General features: G+C 35.4%; 1 protein-coding gene across 14 annotated transcripts in view; it reads left to right on the top strand.

Annotated features, from left to right (window-relative positions):
* Positions 1–13,243, top strand: part of CLASP2 (cytoplasmic linker associated protein 2) — a 158,665-nt gene that overhangs the window by 106,315 nt on the left and 39,107 nt on the right. For 5 of the 14 annotated variants that reach the window (XM_036266068.1, XM_036266079.1, XM_036266081.1 and 2 more), the window contains 5 exons: positions 1,896–1,958; positions 2,914–3,020; positions 5,441–5,464; positions 6,785–7,029; positions 9,601–9,664. In XM_036266068.1, the coding sequence (XP_036121961.1) occupies positions 1,896–1,958; positions 2,914–3,020; positions 5,441–5,464; positions 6,785–7,029; positions 9,601–9,664 (503 nt within the window). The remainder of the gene's footprint in view (positions 1–1,895; positions 1,959–2,913; positions 3,021–5,440; positions 5,465–6,784; positions 7,030–9,600; positions 9,665–13,243) is intronic. The other 9 variants (XM_036266077.1, XM_036266076.1, XM_036266075.1 and 6 more) reach the window with 3 other exon arrangements.

Genomic DNA, 13,243 nt, shown 5'->3' with positions numbered 1-13,243 from the left:
ACATCCTATTTGGGTTAAGGATGATTAAGTCTTTTAATTATATATGGTAGTTTTAGAAGAATTTTATAGCTCTTTTTTTTTTTTTTTTTTATCCTCACCCGAGGATATTTTTCCATTTCTTGTACAGATAGAGTGGGAGGGAGAGAGAGAGAGAAACATCGACGTGAAGGGACACATCGAGTGGCTGCCACCCGCACGACCAACCAGGGCCGGGGACAAACTGCAACCGAAGTACGTGCCCTTAGCGGGAACCGAACCCGGGTCTCTCCGGACCACAGGCCGACGCTCTAACCGCTGAGCCAAACCGGCCAGGGCTATAGCTCTTTTATTTACATGTGGATACTGTGTAGTTTCGGTAGTAGATAAGGCCTGTTTGTTACACAGGAATTAAGAGTAGCATTCCCAGAGATCAGATTATTCTCCCTGTTCCCATTTTCTGCTATATTTGCCGGTATTCTGCTGTCCTTATTTTGTTTATTTGATGAATTTTTTTGTTGCCTCTGACTTGAATATTGCCATTTAGCAAGTGAATCCCATAGCTTGCCATTTATTCAGTGGTAGCACAAGGCTAATGTGAGGGTCCTAAAACATCAGAAATAAAGCAGAGCTGAGCAAAGCTGAACTTCCCTGGAACTTGCACCCTTAGTTTCCATAACTAAAATTAAAAGAAAAGCTTAAATTATGACAAGCACACGAGTGGTGCCTCTTAATTTGTTATCTTCAGCCAGATAACTACTGATTCCTTATAGTTTTTCAGAGACTTTCATTCATTAGGGATTGTCATATTGGTCCAACTCTTTCCCACCATTTTAGAAATTATATCTATTGGGTAAAATTAATACTAGCTTATGTATTAGTATGTTTTTCTAACTATCAATCATCTTTCAGGGTCTGATAAAACACTTTGCACAGTATTATTTCTGTTTAATCCCTTCTCTCAATCTTTTGATCATTTTCTTGTTCATTAAGGTCCTGTGGCAAAGGAAAGAGTGATTCATATATTAAAAGTATTTTAACTTCTCTAATTAATATCTCTGAAGAAATGAACTTTTAGAATAAGAGTAATATATTTTGTTAGATATTAAAATGAATTTTTCCTGGCTTATTTGTTTCTGTATGTAAGAAAAAGATTGACTTTATGGTGATCTCATGGATTTAAGCTGTAAAATTTTAAGTATGGTAATTTTAGATTTAAAGAAACATGGCATAAATGTAGGGAGATGTCTCATGCTGTTTCCAGGTTTTATTATTAAAGTAGTAATCTTTTTTTGATATTTAAGTTATCTTCTACTGCATGTAGAACTTATATTCTATGAACTATATGCAAAATGTTTATGTTAATATAAACGAGGTATGTTATCTTTTGACCAATGTGAAGATGGTAGGTATAAGATATTTAAGAGCAACTAGGCCTTTAAACAGTAAGATTCTGAGGTAAATCACTTACTAGTTGTGTGGCTTTGATCAGGTGAATTAACTTCTCTCTATTCTTTAGTTTACCTATTTATAAAATGGAATAGTAATAACTATTTAATTGGGTTTAGGATTAAGGAGATGGGATTATTATTGATTACTAGTTACCATAGTGGTTTTTTTTTTAACTACAATGTTCATTTTTTTGTTTCATGCTTGTACTTTTGACATTTCCTTCCATTTGAATACTTACTTTTTTTGTCTCCTGTGGGCCTGTCTGTCCCCTTAGGTGTAAGAATCTGTTGTGTGTCAAGGACAATGTTGCAATGCTAATGTTCAGTTGCCCTATTTGGCAATATTCTCATCCTTAAGTATTAAAATTAATACCAGTGTTAACTAACTCTCCTTGCCTGACTGTAGTGCTGCCACTATTCCTTGTTTCTGTGGTAATAGATGAGGTTTGTATGGTCCTGTTATTCCAGCCTCCAGACACCATTCCAGATCTACTGGTGCCCTCTACGCCCCTGATGTGTGCGGGGCCTCAGGTGAAGGATGAGTACATTTTCACTCTCATCTGTGCAGTCATCTCAGATTTTTGTCCTTTTCAGTTTCCATTGAATAATATTCATGTTTTAAATTTGATTTGGTTTTTATTTAAATGTAATTTCTTGGAGAATAAATTATTTGTGGTATTTTTATTTTCTCCCAAGTAACTTTTTCCCCTTCAGCAACCTTATTTGAACATTCTTTTCTACTGGCAGATGGACATTTTTTTTTTATATAACCTAAGTTATGTCATTTTAAATGCATAATTGTTTTATGTTCTTAGTTACGTACCTCATCTTTGTACATTAAAAAATAAACAAAAAAAAAAACCAAAATGGTGGATGAAGTGTTTTAATTGTGCATGATGGTATAGAAAGTAGTTGAGGGGGAGAACCCATCGTGTTTGTGAATGTCTTCACATACCTCAGAATGTCAGGTACTTAGCAGTTGCTTAACAAATTTTATATATCATGTCTTAGTTGTAGAATGAAATCAACCTATCTTGAAGGAGAAGAGATAATAGAGGGTTTTTTATTTTTGTAAATTTCTAGTGTGGCTTCAGTGAACTTTCTAATGATTATTGGTTTGAGGATTGAAATTTGTTATATTCTCACCAATATGAATGAGATTTACCTGACTAATAGAGCTGGATTGATTACAGCGTTTCAGACCATGCAAGCTCTTAGTGGGCCAGTAGTGCTTTCTTCTGGTTGTAAATGTATTTTAGCTATTAGTCTTTAAATTTAGTTTTCACACATTGTCAGTAATTTTAACTGCTTTTACCCTTTTATTTGACCGAAAACTATATGTACCCAAAAATACAGTATTGCTTTTAAAATGCTTTCCCCATTGGTTTTTTTTTTTTTCTCCCCTCCCCATAAGGATCTTAGTTTCTAACCTGACACTGTTGCATTTATGACTCTCAAAGCTGTCTTCCTTCTTCTGATGAATTAGGTGCAGGATATGGAATCAGCCAATCAAGTCGACTGTCGTCTTCTGTCAGTGCCATGCGCGTCTTGAACACAGGTTCTGATGTGGAGGAGGCCGTAGCAGATGCCTTGGTACTCTTCTTCATTTCCTTATCTTTATAGATGTTCCAGTTATGAAACTAATGAATGAGTAAGCCAGTCCACCAGAGTCAGAAGGGAGGTGGGAAAATTCTTGTAGATTGAATCTGGAAAGATCAAATGTAAACTAGATCAAGAGCAGTATACTTAATTTCGATCTTTATTAATTGGTCAGAAATTAAGTGATTGGCCAGTAGTAATTGATGGGATATCAAAAATATAAATATTAATGTCTTTAATCTGGTGAAGTTTTAGTACACTGAGAGGGCAGATAGGTAAGACTATAAATATATACATTGTAAGCTTATAATTTCAAGGCTAGCTTAACTAACTTCGGTATTTGGGGATTGTTTTAGTTTGAAGGAGGATTTTGTTTTGTCTTTTACTTATTTGTATTTTCAGAGCTAAAAGAAAGTACAACTGAAAGAGACATTTTAATTACAATATCTTCCTGGCTTTTTATGCCTGACACATTTAACAGTGAACTTTAAAAACATAATCTACAGATCCATTAAACTTTTTCAGAAGAGTGTGGTACATATATCACTGCTGTTTTTCTCATTTAAAATTATGAAAGAAGTGTCATTCGAAACAATGATTGTAATGGGTTTTTGCCAGTTTTCCAAATCATTTCAGTGAGACACTTCCTTTTTCAAATTATATTAATCTTTTGTCTGAGAACATTTTCTCATTTTCTTACCCAGAACTTATGAAAGGCTTCATCTTTGTTTTGAAATTAAAAAACAGCTGGTGGGGCTCAGTGATTGAGCATCGACCCATGTACCAAGAGATTGCTGGTTCCATTCCTGGTCAGGGCACGTGCCCAAGTTGCAAGCCTGATCCCCAGGAAGGGGCATGCAGGAGGCAGCCAATCAGTGTTCTCTCTCATTGATGTTTCTATTTCTCTCTCCCTCCTCTCTCTCTCAAATCAATAAAGAAAAAATATATTTTAAAGAATATGAAATTAAAACATACATTGTGCCTTTTAAAACTGTAGCTCAATCTTAACCAGTGTTGATATTATATAGTTTTGCTAAAAAATTTGAAAAGCTTAAAAAAATATTTATTGATCATAACTGCAATATAATAAATGTAGTGATATGTGTAATTCTGCTCTGGCGATCTACATGCTTAATTTTTCCTTTTAACCTCAGCCATTTGATTATTTTTGAAATAAATTAATATAACTACTTTGTTCTCTTGGGCTTTGGGTATAGTGATCGCATCTCGTTCTGATGATCCTAAATCAGTCAGATGTTTTAACTTTACTATGATCGATGTTTTTTTTATTCATATTTTGTAGTTTCCTTTTATTTTTTTATTTTTTTTACCCTCACTCAAGGACGTTTTTCCATTTTTTGTTCCGATAGAGTGGGAGGGAGAGAGAGGGAGAGAGAGAGAGAGAAACATTGACATGAAAGGGACACATTGAGTGGCTGCCACCTGCACGACCAACCAGGGCCAGGGACAAACTGCAACCGAGGTACGCACCCTTAGTGGGAACTGAACCCAGGTCTCTCTGGATGGCAGGCCGATGCTGTAACCGCTGAGCCAAACCAACTAGGGCTCTAGTTTCCTTTTATTTATTATTATTTTTATTTATTTATTTATTTTTTATCCTCACCCGAGGACATTTTTTCATTTTTTATTCAGATAGAGTAGGAGGGGGAGAGAGAAAGAAACATCGACATGAAAGGGACACATCGAGTGGCTGCCACCCACACAACCCAGCCAGGGCCGGGGACAAACTGCAACCAAGGTACATGCCCTTAGCGGGAACTGAACCCGGGTCTCTCTGGACCGCAGGTCGATGCTCTAACCGCTGAGCCAAACTGGCCAGGGCTCTAGTTTCCTTTTAAACAGATGATTTACCAGTTAAATTCTGCTCACATAAATTTTATGAATTGAGTGGAGTATTCTTAAAATATTCCTTATAATATTAAGATGTTGAGATGTTGTGTTTGAATTATATGGGGAATATTTAACCACCAGGGCTAAAAGTTGAATCCCAATAAAATGATTCTATTTCCATTATTTGCATAGCATAGGTATATTTCCGTTATAACTATCAGTTTTTAGGAAAAGACTTTCCAAGCCTCATTTGGACCATGGGAAAAATTATAGAAATAAAGCTAACTTTGCAGACAGTGAAAGGATCCAAATAGGAAGAAGACTTGAATTGGGAAAACTATGATTAAGGAAATATTTTTGTAGCTTAGATATTTTTCTGTGGATTAAAGGATATTGGAAAGATTCAAGTTATAGCCTGCTAATAAGCTGTTCTTATGTATCTGTATATTTTAAAGCATAATGTTTTTTATTGTGGGCATTGTTTATTCCTACTTCATTCTGCTGTTTAGCAAAATGTTCTTCATTATTTTCAATTTTTCTCTTTAAAAATTTACTGCTCTCAGCTCTTAGGAGACATAAGGACTAAGGTATAGACATTGCTATTTTCTGAAATCTTATGATACCCTAACTGTTTTTCTTTGCTTTATCGCTTTAACAGATGATAATCTTCTATAAAAACTTCAAGTGGAAGTAATAAAATTTTTTAGACATACATCCTGGATTTTGTTATACATATGATTATGAATAGGTAGATATTGGGGTTCTCATCCTTTAAGCTTGAATACTTCGTACAAATGAGATGATGTCATTCACACTGACGTCTTTAACAAAACTGATTCTGGAATTCGACACAAAAAATGTCACATTACCACTGCTATAAATTAAGTTGATATCTCTAAATGAGTATGAGGCATTTATTGATAGGAACATCATTATACAAGTATATGAATTTTGTTCAAATTATATTTTTTTTAGATTTCAGAATTTGGACAATTTATAGCCACCTGGAATTGTTTTAAATTATTGTGCTTTACTTGTTTTATAGAAATGTCTTCACCTCTCACCCGCCTATATTCAAATATTAGATTACATAGAGATTTGTTTTTAAGTCTCCAAGGAACTCTCATATAAGTTATTTACTTTCTGTCATTCACTTTTGATATGCAAGGTATAATTAGCAGTTACATATATTAAATAATAAACATGTAAAGAAATCAAAGGAATCTAAATATGCTTTCTCATATTTATTCAAATAGATGGTATAGACACATTGGGAAAAACTTGGAGGACCCTCAAGGAGCTTGCCTCCTAAAAATAATAGTAAGCAAAACAGGTTCTCGTCATTCTTTGTATTTTACTTCTCTAGGCAACGTGAGGGTTGGCTATAAGGGAAGAAGCAGTGGAAGAGAAATGACAGTGGAAGTAAAAGTAGAGTAGAGGAAAGAGAATGTAAACAGGAAAAAATAGAACTTTACATAATGGGAAACGTGAGGTTTTTTTTCATCCATTTTTCATTTCCTGATCCATTCTCATCCTTTTAAAAGGTAATATTTTCTTCTTACCAACTCAGAGTTCAGTTTCTGTTCATTTATATTCTAGTAGTCCTTGGTTTTCCATGAAAAGGAAAAAAACGCACATATTTTAATCACTTCCCACTTACATATCTGAACTTCCATATAGTCTTATTCTGCATCTAGCACTTCCATAGTTAAAGAATATTTCATCTTCTAAATTCTAAAACATGTTTTTGAAGAAAAACTAAATATTGACATTATACTATTACAGTATTTAGCAGCATGCTTTGCACAGATTTTCAAACAAAAACCAGTCCTTTTGTGTTGGTGGAAATTGTGAAATACCCGTATTCTTTTAGCTACTGCTAATAAGAATCTTCATATATGTAACAGAAAAAACCTGCTCGAAGAAGATACGAATCCTATGGAATGCATTCAGATGATGATGCCAACAGCGATGCATCTAGTGCTTGTTCAGAACGTTCCTATAGTTCTCGAAATGGTAGTATTCCCACATATATGAGGCAGACTGAAGATGTGGCAGAAGTCCTCAATAGATGTGCTAGTTCCAACTGGTCAGAGAGGAAAGAAGGCCTCCTGGGTCTGCAGAACTTACTAAAAAATCAGAGAACGCTGAGGTGAGTGTGTTGTCTTAAAATACTTGTCCTGTCTAGTACTTTTTGACTTGACTTTGTTTCCATAACACCTTAAAACTACTGGTATAGTAACAGATTTCCATTAATTTAAAAGGTAGCATCAAAATATTCTCCCAATCTTCAGTGCTTTACTATTAGTAAAAAATTTTCAAATTCACATGGTCTATGTGAAGAAACATTTTTTTCTTGAAGATTTTTTAAATTGGTTTTTAGAGAGAGAGAAAGGGAAGGCTGAGAGAGAGAAAAACATCTTTGTGAAAGTGGGACATTGATTAACTGCCTCCTACACGCCCTCTACCAGGGGTTGAACCTGAAACCCATGCATGTGCCCTGACAGAGAATCCAACCCACAGCCTTTCAGGGTACAGGATGGCTCCCAACCAACTGAGCCACACTGGCCAGGGCAAGAAGCATTTTATTTTCTACTTTTATTTTTAAATATGTTTTTATTGATTTTTTAGAGAGAAAGGAAGGAAGAGAGAGAGAGAGAAACATTGATGTGAGAGAGAGACATCCATAGGCTGCCCTCTCCACAACCCGCACCAGGGATCAAGCCCGAAGCTCAGGCATGTGCCCTGACTGGAAATCAAGCTGGGACCTCTCAGACCATGGGAGGACACTCGTCCACTGAGCCATACTGTCTAGGCAGGGCAAGAAACATTTTAAAAGGAAACTTTATTCACAAATAGTGTTAAATGAAAAAAGGTTACTAATTTTTAAAGTTAAAATAAAGATACACATAATATTAAAGCTAACTGATTTATTAAAATTCATTCCTGATAAGTTTTTCAGTGAGAGGAAAGAATTTATGGTCACTTAAAAATGAAGGTGTTCTGCCCTGGCCAGTTTGGCTCGGCGGTTAGAGCGTCGGCCTGCGGTCTGGAGAGACCCGGGTTCGGTTCCCACTAAGGGCATGTACTTCGGTTGCAGTTTGTCCCCGGCCCTGGTTGGTCGTGCGGGTGGCAGCCACTCGATGTGTCCCTTCACATCGATGTTTCTCTCTCTCTCTCCCTTCCTCTCTCTCCCTCCCACTCTATCTGGACAAAAAATGGAAAAATATCCTCGGGTGAGGATAAAAAAAAAAAAAAAATGAAGGTGTTCCCTGGCCGGTTTGCTCAGTGGTTAGAGCACCGGCCTGTGGTACAGAGAGACCCGGGTTCGGTTCCCGCTAAAGGCGCGTATCTCGGTTGCAGTTTGTTCCCGGCCCTGGAAGGTCGTGTGGGTGGCAACCACTCAATGTGTACCTTTCACGTGGATGTTTCTCTCTCTCTCTCTCTTCCTCTCTCTCCCTCCTACTCTGTCTGAACAAGGAGTGAAAAAATGTCCTTGGGTGAGGATGAAAAAAAAAAAAAAAGTGAAGGTGTATTTTTAGTGTTTATGCAATATGTGAATTTTAGAGTAATATGAAATGGAATTGGAATTAATTTCTCTAAGGAGTTTATATGGGTTTTTTTAGGTTTTGTTTTTGTTTTTTTTCTAATAGCTTTTGCTTTCCCCCCTAAAGTTTTTGTTTTTATCTGTGTAATGTTTTAAACCTCTGTAGTCTACCCTTTTAAGAACCTAGTTTCAGATTAATTCATAAGTATGAGTGTGGTAGAAAATAAGAGGTTATTTCATGACTTGTTACCTAAAAGCAGGATTTTGATTTACTAGCTATGTATTTATTGTAGGAAGTATTAGCAGTATATAATTTAAAATAAAAACTTCTCCATGTACTAGTAATCTATTTTGTTTGCATATCATACTTCATGAATCACTGCAGTAAATCATAATATTGTCCCCAGTCCCATCAAGATTAGGTTAATATTAGGTTCAATATACCATGTTAAATGGCAAGGGAGTAAAAGATTTTAGCCCTCAGCCCTGACCGGTTTGGCTCAGCAGTGAGAGGGTCAGCCCGCGGACCAGAGAGTCTCTGGGTCTGGTTCCCACTAAAGGCACATACCTCTGTTGCAGTTTGTCCCCGTCCCCAGTTGGGGTCGTATTGGTAGCAACCACTCCATGTGTCTCTCACATCGATGTTTCTCTCTCTCTTCCTCCCTCTTTCCTTTTATCTGAAGATAAAAGACAAAAAAAAATGTCCTCGGGTGAGGATGAAAAAAAAAGATTTTAGCCCTCATGACAAAATTTAAGAAAAACTCTTGGCATTTAAAAGGATAAGATTCATGTGCTGGGAATGGCATTTGTACAGTTTTTCCAGTCATGCTACATTTATGAAATACAATTCTATTTCTTACAACTTTCAATCTTTAAAACACTGAAGGCTGCAACAGAATTATTGTTGTATTTAATAAATTTATACTTACCCTAACTAGTAAATCCCATAATTTTTTTTTATTTTGAGGGCTTTTTTTTTAAGCCCAATTACATGTAAGGTTACTTTTTTTTTTTTTTTTTTTTGGTACGTCCTGTAGCGGGAACTGAACCCGAGACTCTCTGGTCCCCAGGTCAACGCTCCAACCGCTGAGCCAAACCGGCCAGGGCTGTAAGGTTACTTTTAAGTGACTTCTTCCTACAGCAAGATATTAATTAGCCACTTTATTATTTTGACAGTCGAGTTGAACTGAAGAGATTATGTGAAATTTTCACAAGAATGTTTGCTGATCCTCATGGCAAGGTATGTTTTAGTATTTAAGATTATTTGCTTCTGTAGGTGTAATTTGTATATTGTCCCAAAAGAGAAATAAAATAATAGCAAAAGAACTGTAAGCCATTTTTGTTTTATTATTGCCCTAGAATTATAATCATCTTTTCAAACACAATTGAAATTAAATGTCTTATATCAAACATAATTTAGAAGTTGTTCTCTGGTAATCATTTAAGCTTCTTGGAAGAGTGATTGTCTAAGACTAAAAACTGAAGGATATAGTAAGAAGCAGAACTCATAATTAGTTAGGGTGAGTGTATGTATTTATATTTAAAAACATTTTACTATTTATAAAGGAAATAATTGGGGTAAGTTTGAAACTTTTTATTCAGTTTTCTATGTTTATTACAACATAAATGTAAAAATATACTATGTTAAAAGAACAGTTTTGTAGGAAAAAATTGTCATTAAATAACACAAAATATGGCTTTAGCTATAGTTTGGTAGTAATATATATGAAAGAAGCAGTTTGTATATTGAAATAGTTTGTAAAATTTTCAGGACATTGTTCAGTTTTTAGTGTCGATAAAAATGTATTTGATTAAGTATTTCTACATAATCTGCATGTATACTGTGAAATTTTGGTTTACTTTGATGGGTAGTACTGTTGTAAAATGTATTCATTTATTTTGTTTTTAGCTATGTATTTGACAGTGGTGAAACTTTATTATGTTTCTTCCTTTAGGACAGACACCAAGTATCTGCATGAGAATTTCTAACCCAAATGAGAGGGAGATGTGGAAGGGAAATTATAAGAAAAATATTAATGAATTTTACTTTATTGGGGTTTTTTGTTTGTTTTTTTGTCTTCATTTCATTGTTACACATATCATTTTCTCTTTATTTTTGATATTTTCATTACTTGTGACTCTAGTTAAAAATATTAAAATCCCACTTTATACATAATCTAAAATCTAGCTAAAGATTATAAATTACCTGTACTTTAGAAAAATAATTTTCAAAGATATATCCTCTATTTTTAAAGTTTTGAGGTGTACTATGTATTTGTTAGTGTCCTATTTCTTGAAGGAAATATATCCTTATACAATCAGGCTATTTGTTTTTTTCTATATATCTGAATTATTTTTAATTGAATATAATTTGAATTATATATAATTCTATATGAAATTATAGATTCTAGTAGTTGTGTCATTTTTTTTTATCCTCACCTGAGGACATTTTCCCATTTTTGTTCAGATAGAGTGGGAGGGAAAGAGAGGAAGAGAGAGAAACATTGACATGAAAGGGACACATTGAGTGGCTGCCTTCTGCACAACTCAGCCAGGGCCGGGGACAAACCAACCGAGGTATGTGCCTTTAGCAGGAACCGAACCTGGGTCTCTGTAGACTGCAGGCCGACGCTCTAACTGCTGAGCCAGATCAGCCAGGGCAGTTGTGTCATTTTTTAAAGAAAAAAATTCCTAAGCATGTAGTAGATTTAGAATAATTTTAGCTTTTAAAAATGTATTAATAGCCTGGCCGTTGTCGCTCAGTGGTTGAGCGTCAACCCATGTACCAAGAGGTCGCCGGTTTCATTCCTGGTCAGGGCACATGCCCAGGATGTGGGCCAAATCCCCAGTCGGGGGGCATGCAGGAGGTGGCCAGTCGATGTTCTCTATCATCAATGTTTCTTTCTCTCTCTCTCTCTCCCTCTCCCTGCTTCTCTCTCTAAAATCAGTTTTTAAAAAAGTACAAATATGCATCAAAATTTGTATTAAATGCAGATTGCTTTTAAAACTTAATAAGAAAAATTATTAATTAAAAAAAAACAGAAGGTATATTTACTTTATCCAAGAATGTAAAAGTCCCATTAAAGACAAACATTAAAATACATTGATAAGCAGTTTGTTTACTAAAACTTTTAAAAATTTATAACTTTCAAACTGACCATGTATTAAGTAGTTGTGCCATTTTACACTGACATTGCTACCACTAATTATAGCTGTAGGACTTGATTTAATGCAAAAATTTCTATAAATTCTGAACAAATTAACTTAACTTGATATACTTTGTTGGCAATACAAGCCAAAGGACAAAACAGTTATGATCTGTGTGGAATTGTGTTATTAAATGACATTTTAATTAATAAACTTTAAAATAAATGGAATTTTAAAACATTTTTAATAATTTATTCCTACTGGAATGTAGAAAACTGAGGCTGGTTTATTTCTTGAAATCACAGTTTTTTAATTTTTTTTAAGACAGTAATACAATTTAATTGGATGCTAGAACTTACATAGTAATAAAGAGAAATTCTTATTAAAAGATACTTTCTCTTCTTCCAAATACAATTTTGTTCTTTATCAAGAGTCTGGAAAGGGTCAGATAGTAAATGAAGCTTTGCGAACCAAAAAGATCTTTGTCATAACTATTTAACTCTGCCATTATAGCATGAAGGCATCCATAGACAATGTGTAAACAAATGAATGTCTGGCTTGCAATAAAACTTTATTTATGAACATTGAGATTTTAATTCTCATATAATTTTCATGTGTCACTAAATAGCCTTTTGACTAAAAAAAAATATTTTTATGTGAAAACAATTCTCAGTTTGCAGATCATAGTTTGCTGACTCCAGTTCTCTAATGACACTAAAATAGAAACCTATAATTAAGACCCTCTAGGCCCTGTCCGAGTAGCTCAGTTGGTTAGAGCATCATTTCAATATGCCAAAGTTGTGGGTTCTGTTCCTAGTCGGAGCACATATAAGAATCAACTAATGAGCCCTGGCTAGTTTGGCTCAGCAGTTAGAGCGTCAGCCTGGAGTCCAGAGAGACCCGGGTTCAGTTCTCGATAAGGGCACATACCTCGGTTGCAGTTTGTCCCCGGCCCTGGTTGGGTCATGCGGGTGGCAGCCACTCGATGTGTACCTTTCACGTTGATGTTTCTCTCTCTCTTCCACTCTATCTGAATAAAAAATGAAAAAATGTCCTCAAGTGAGGATAAAAAAAAAAAGAAGAATCAACCAATGAATGCATAAATAAGTAGAACAACAAATTGATGTTTCCTTCCTTCTCTCTCTCTCTCTCTCTCTCTCTGCCTCAAATTAAAAAAAAACAACAAAAAAAACGCCCTGGCCAGTTTGACTCAGCGGTTGGAGCATTGGCCTGCGGACCAGAGAGCCCTGGGTTCAGTTGCTGCTAGGGGCACATACCAAAAAAAAAAACCTCTACTGGAGGAGCTCATGCTATTGGTTCAGGGTTAAGACTGTTGGGAACAATGTACTCTGGCCCCTGCTGTTTGAAACCATCTCTGTGCATTTCTGTATAGTCCGGCCATTCTCCATTTCTGATCTGTGATTTTTGTCTAAGTGCTTAGTGCTGCCTAGTAATTCTCTTCCTCTCATTTCTCTGTCTTCCGCGGAGACCTGCCAAATAGTCTGTCCTCAAAAATCAAGCCGTGTTCACCTCCCCACTGATCTCATGCCCCAAGTATATGTCCTGGCCTCTTATTTTGCCAAGAAAATAAAAGCCATCAAGCAGAAATTCCATTTCCTGCCTCAAAACCAGCAAACTTAACTGCACATCATTCTTACCTTTATTCCTACCT

The sequence above is a fragment of the Molossus molossus genome, unplaced genomic scaffold (genome assembly GCF_014108415.1).
Source record: "Molossus molossus isolate mMolMol1 unplaced genomic scaffold, mMolMol1.p scaffold_m16_p_18, whole genome shotgun sequence".
NCBI lineage: Eukaryota > Metazoa > Chordata > Mammalia > Chiroptera > Molossidae > Molossus > Molossus molossus.
The sequence above is the reverse complement of the archived record's forward strand: the minus strand, read 5'-3'. Positions and strand labels throughout refer to the sequence as shown.